The sequence below is a fragment of the Scylla paramamosain genome, chromosome 5, assembly GCF_035594125.1.
Source record: "Scylla paramamosain isolate STU-SP2022 chromosome 5, ASM3559412v1, whole genome shotgun sequence".
In the NCBI taxonomy this organism is placed as follows: Eukaryota; Metazoa; Arthropoda; class Malacostraca; order Decapoda; family Portunidae; genus Scylla; species Scylla paramamosain.
In genome coordinates, this window is record NC_087155.1 from 4,623,368 (window position 1) to 4,629,191 (window position 5,824).

Below are 5,824 nucleotides of genomic sequence, written 5' to 3' on the forward strand. Positions count from 1 at the left end.
GGTACTGTTATCTACTCAGGTTTGTTCTACTGTAGTAATGGCCATGCTAGGAATGACTCAAGTCTGTGCAGATGTTCATCACTTTTAAGGATTCATATAACACTATTTCAAGTTTATATATTTTCCATAACATCCATGTCCCTTAACTCTCTGAATGCTTGAGGAAATTTTGTGATTGAGGCAAAGTTAGATATTATATTATTATTTTACCTTATGAAACATATTTCCCATGATTCAAAACTCCAATGTATTTTGTCTAACATTTATTAATAGAGTACAATTGTTATCACATTGTCACAAACTGAAGTATAAAAATATGTAAATAAATAAAAAACATCACAGCATATTTTTCAGTTATATTTAATTTTCCTGTTAACATACATAACGTAATATTATCTGTCTTCTGAAACGTCTATCTGACAGATATGGAAGCTTCCCCTCGCATAGACTACCATAACTTTTGGAATTTCATTTTTATTATTAAATTCAAAAGACTCTTTAATCTTTTCTGTTAATAGAGTCTTAATTCTGTTGACACATCTCTTCCTCCTCTTCTTTCTCTTCGGTTTTATTACTTGCACTTCTTCAACCTTTTTAGAAGGAATGAAAATTGGATGAGGAATTGGATTGCCATCAGGCAGGGTTAGATATCCAGAACTAGTTTCCTTCTCTTCTTTATCTTCAATATTCTTCTTTTTCCTCATTTCTGATATGGCATTTTTTAAAGCTGATGAGGGTCTCAAGTAAAACTGACCATTCGAGCCCAATTTGATCATCTTAAGCATGCTGGAAGTCTCCTGATTACTACCATTATTTGGATATGATTCTAAGTTCTTCTCCTTTTGTTCCTGTATCTCACTCTTTTTAACTTGTATGCAGTCATGTGAAATTGGTGAAGCCACCATCCTTACAATTCTATCTACTGGACAATGTATATGACCTCCCTGTGCTATAGTGGATGATAAATCTCTATTATTGGTGGCTAAAGCTGGTGGAACTATAGTTGGTGGATTTGCTGGTACAGGAGTTTGATAATCTATTAGAGATACTTGTTTCTGAACACCAGAACTAATCATCTGACTACTAGTTGTGCCATTATGTGCAAACGAGGAAGGAGTCATAGCCAAAGGTTGAAGTGCTTTGTTTTCTTTAGTATGAGGTGGTAACAACAGAAGTGACTGAGGAACAGCAGCACCAGTAACATTTTGGTTCCTGGGATAAACTCTACCAGTAGTCATATTCATATTGTCTAAAACATGAGAACTCACTGGAGGCAAAGGAGATAACTGTGTAAAACATGTAGTTTTGTTAGATTTATCAGAATTATGAGAGGAAACTGAAGGGGATGGTTGTGGTGATTTTAATGCAATTATCTTGTTGGATGGCTGTGAGGATTTCAACACAAATGTTTTACTAGATGATTGAGAGGATTTCAACAAAATTGTTTTTCCTACTGCTTGAGAGGATTTCAGTACAACTGTTTTGCCAAATGGCTGTGAGGATTTCAATACAACTGTTTTACCAGATGGTTGTAAAGACTTCAACACAATTGCTTTATTGGATGGTTGTGAGCCTTTTAACACACTTGTTTTGCTAAGTGCCTGGTTTAACTCAATAGCATCTGAAAAGCTAGGAGATTCCTTGTAATCAACAGATGAACATTTAGATCTAAAAAGTGGCTTAGCTTCTTCACATGAAGCACTAAACTGGTGCACATTTCTTGAAACATCATCAGTACTTGGAATATATGATGGTACAATATTTCTTTTATCTTCTAAATCATCACCATTATCCATTCGTAATGCACATTCTGAGGCACTATGTAGAATTTCCTCATTTAATAATATCTTCTTTTGTTGCAATTTCTTCATAACAATATTTTCCTGTTTCTCAGCCTCCAAACTAGCATAAGATTTTAAGAGGGTAAAGTGTTCTGAATCTTCTTCCTCCTTAGATGATTTGGGTACTGATAAATTACTTTCAGTTGGTGAAAGAAATGAACCTAAGAAATCACTATCAAAGGAATCTAACTGAAAAAAGCTAAGGTTGTCTCCTTCTGTCTCTACCCTCAAACATGAATGACTATCATATTGAGGACTTGCCTTTACAGAACCAAACTTAGCATCATCATCAAATACTGTCTGGTCATAAACTTTATGGGTAGTGGTCTCTTTGGCATTACTACAAACTGAGTAATCATTATCAGTAGAATCTTTGGCAATGCATGATTTGAGAATATCATACACTGCTGCATCCTTAGACTTCTCATTATTTTTGCACAGTTTCCTGGATCCTGCATAAGTTTTCCCTGCCTGCTGAGTATTTTTCTTGTCAGCTGTATGATCAGGAAGATCCTCAAAGTCTTGGTGTAATGAACTACAACAGTACTTATCATGAGGAACTGAATTATCAAGAATTCCACACATGTGTAAACTATGCTGTGAATTGGAGGAAGCTGGTGACTGGTTTTCATTTTGAGGTATATATTCACTAACTCTTACTTCAGTGGTTGTATCAAGTAATTTAAATTTCTTTTGGCTTTCATATTCATCATCAGTCTTCCTCTTTAATCCAAGATTATATGCCTTTGTAAATGACAGCTCTGCCTTCTCAATTTCATCAAAATGAAATGCAGATATAATATCTTCATTTATACTACACTGATCAACAGGAACATCAACCAAATATTTTTCACTCATATCATTTTTTAGGGTACAAGATTCATTTTTTTCCTGAGGATTACATCTATGTTCAAGAATGTTTTCAGGAATAGTTATATGGATTTCATCATCTGGATCAAAGGAAATTATTGGCATCCTATCACTATTAACATCTAAATCAGAGGGGCCTAAATCTGACAGAGAGTCTTGCTGGCATTCAATTTGTTCCTTACAAGCCATAGTGCTTTCTGCTTTGTTCTCCATGTTTCCTAAATTGCAAAAACAGGTTTTACAATTCTGAATACCAGCTGAACAATGAGATGTGGAAGTTTGCATCAAACTGAGTGGCTCAGAAGGGGAAAGGGAAATTTCTTTGGAACTTGGTATGGATGACATGGACTTTGATTTTATTTTCAATACATCTAATCTTGATTCCTTACCTAATATGTCCTGAGGAGAACAATCTGATAAGGCACCAGATTTTTTACTGTTTTTATCAAATTTTACTTGTTCTGTATTAGAACAATTTTCTTGATCTGTTCCATTACCTGAACTAGCAGTGGCAGCACACTCAAGAGCAAAATCTTGCTTTTGGTTGATAAGTTTCTTGGAAGTGTCAATTTCCCGTTCTGAAACACATTTGATTGATTCAGGTTTCTTGCCTCTAACATTTACATCGCCAGAAGATCCTGCCATTGAAGTTTCGGGTATTAAGTTTTCTGAAGGCAATCTGAATATTGATGAAGATGGTTCTGGTCCATCAATAGGGACATTTACATTTGGTAAGGCTAATATGTGTGTTACTTTTGGATTATTTGGAATGATTGTTTTTTTTCCAAGGTCTTGTTTTCTTATAACAGATAAGACTTTAGATGAAGGATCATTACTGGGAACTGAGGTAATAGGAACTAGAGCCATGTTGCTTGGCAAAGGCACATGAGATACTTGTGTATAAGCTGCTGATGTCACACTGCCAGCTAAGTGCTGATCATATATCTGAAAGAATGACTTACTTGTACTGCTTGATTCTGACCAGTCCCTGTAAATAAAATCAGGCTCAACTGCCTCAGGCACTTCTATGTGGACAGTAGAATTACTTGCAGTTTCCCCAAAAAAGAGAGGACTTTTGAAATGCTCAAAAAAAGTTTCACTTGGGTGTTCATCAACAGGGCACTGAAGAAAACTTTCATCAACCTCCATGTCCTCAACTAAAGACTGAAAATACTTGCTTGAGGAAAACTCTGACTTTAAATCTAAAAAAGATTTTGAATGAATATTGTTTCTTATCATTCTTTCCTTAAATCTGAATTCATTACCAGTCAGTGATAAGTCATCACTATCTCCAATCCAACTGCGAACAGGTCCAAATTTTTGGTTGTTAAAAAAGTAATGTGAGCTGGCTTCTGGAGAAATGCTGGGGTACATATCACTACTACATGTATCCATGTTATCAAACTGACCATGACTGATTATTCCTGGTGTACATGAATTTAGTTTTTTTATCAGTGTTTTTTCCTCTTCGAACACTTTTTCAAACCGAGGATTTGTATACTCACAAGTTTTCTGAATATTCAAATCACTGGTATAACCATCAGTATAATGTCTATCAGTGAGTTCAAAAACTGATTTTTTATCAATATTGGATGGCAGACTTGGGGTTCTTTCAATGACACAGTTCTCCATATTCAGTTCAGAGCTTTCTGTTTTCAAAGAGTCATGGTTTGTTTCACTTTGAGTTTTGTCAAAAGATTGCTTCACAATCACAGAAGTTTCTTGACCACCAAATACAATTTGTTTGTTATTGTCTTTCTCAAGAGATGATGTGTGAACACTCTCAGATATGCTGGAACCTAATTGCTTTACACTGAAAGGTGTTTCTAGGCTATGAGCAATTACTTGTTCATTACCATCTTCTGAAGATAATGTGTGCATACTTTCATGTGTATTGGAAATTAACTGCTGTTCTAATAATCCTACTTCCTCACTGAAGAAACTATTTGAATCTATTTCCACAGTGAGTGAATTTTCCACATTTGCTTCTGAATACCAATCTCTTTGCACTGAGAGGTTTTCAAAGTTAGAATCTACTTTCTGGAATGATTGAGAATTTTCTAGAGCCATGTCTGTAAGATGTGATTTATCAATATCACACTGGGAAGAATTTTGCCCTTTAGCTTGTTTGTATAATATGTTTGTAGCAATATCTTTCTGTTCAATGTTATGTGTGTCTACATGCTCCTTTTGTCTTGAGTCTTTAGTAACAAAAAAATGTTGAGCAATTTGTTCACCATTTATAGTAGGATTTTCATGATCTTCAATTTTCTTTCCCTCACTCTCATAACTTATCTTACTTCTTCCCTTGAGAGGAAGTTCTCTATTATTTTTCTCTAATATTTCACCACTGACTTCAGATGGTAAAGCTAATGTAGTTTCTGAGGTAGATAAATGGGATATTTCAGATTCATTTTGCTTCTTTCCAAAGAGACTCAACAGATCCTGAAGCTGCACGTCACATTTAGCCGCTTGATCAGAATGACTCGCCTCTTGCTTATCTTGCACTATAATTTCTATTGCCACCTCCTCCAAGTAGAGGTCTGTAACTGACCATGGGTCTCTGTTCATCTGACCTGAAATACAATTAGTTTATTGACACAGGAGAACTAAAGTAATATATCAGCAAGATACATAATACAAAATGCTTAACACATAATACATAATAAAATACATAATATAAGATAAAATGTAAAATAAATGCACAATATTATTTGTCCAAACAAAGAAAACAAAACTTCTAATAGCAGGCAATTAATATGTTATAAGTAAAAATATCAAAGACTTTGTACATATAGGTATATAGTAACATAAATCAAATAATCTTATGATGTCAAGTTTCGACAAACTGTCAAATCCCATCATCACCCACTGCCACTAAAAGCAAGTCAAGAGTTCATTTACAAGATATTTAAAAAAAATATGTGAAAAATAACTTGATTCACATAAGCAACCATGCATCATTGAAATAAATTTTTAATGCTCATATACTACTGTCTACTCAATATCCTATTTATGATTACTGCATCAAAAAGGAGGCCATACAAGGAGTCTATCTGATCTTGTGTACTGTAGTCATCCCTGGCTAAACTGATCTAAAAGCACATCCCTAT

At 34.5% G+C, this 5,824-nt stretch overlaps 1 protein-coding gene across 1 annotated transcript in view; it reads right to left on the reverse strand.

Moving 5' to 3' along the window:
* Positions 1-248: 248 nt before the first annotated feature.
* LOC135100437 (uncharacterized) overlaps positions 249-5,824 on the reverse strand; it is a 23,891-nt gene continuing 18,315 nt past the window's right edge. Inside the window, exon 6 of the mRNA XM_064003311.1 lies at positions 249-5,287. Coding sequence (XP_063859381.1) covers positions 393-5,287 — 4,895 coding nt within the window. The 3' untranslated portion in view covers positions 249-392. The remainder of the gene's footprint in view (positions 5,288-5,824) is intronic.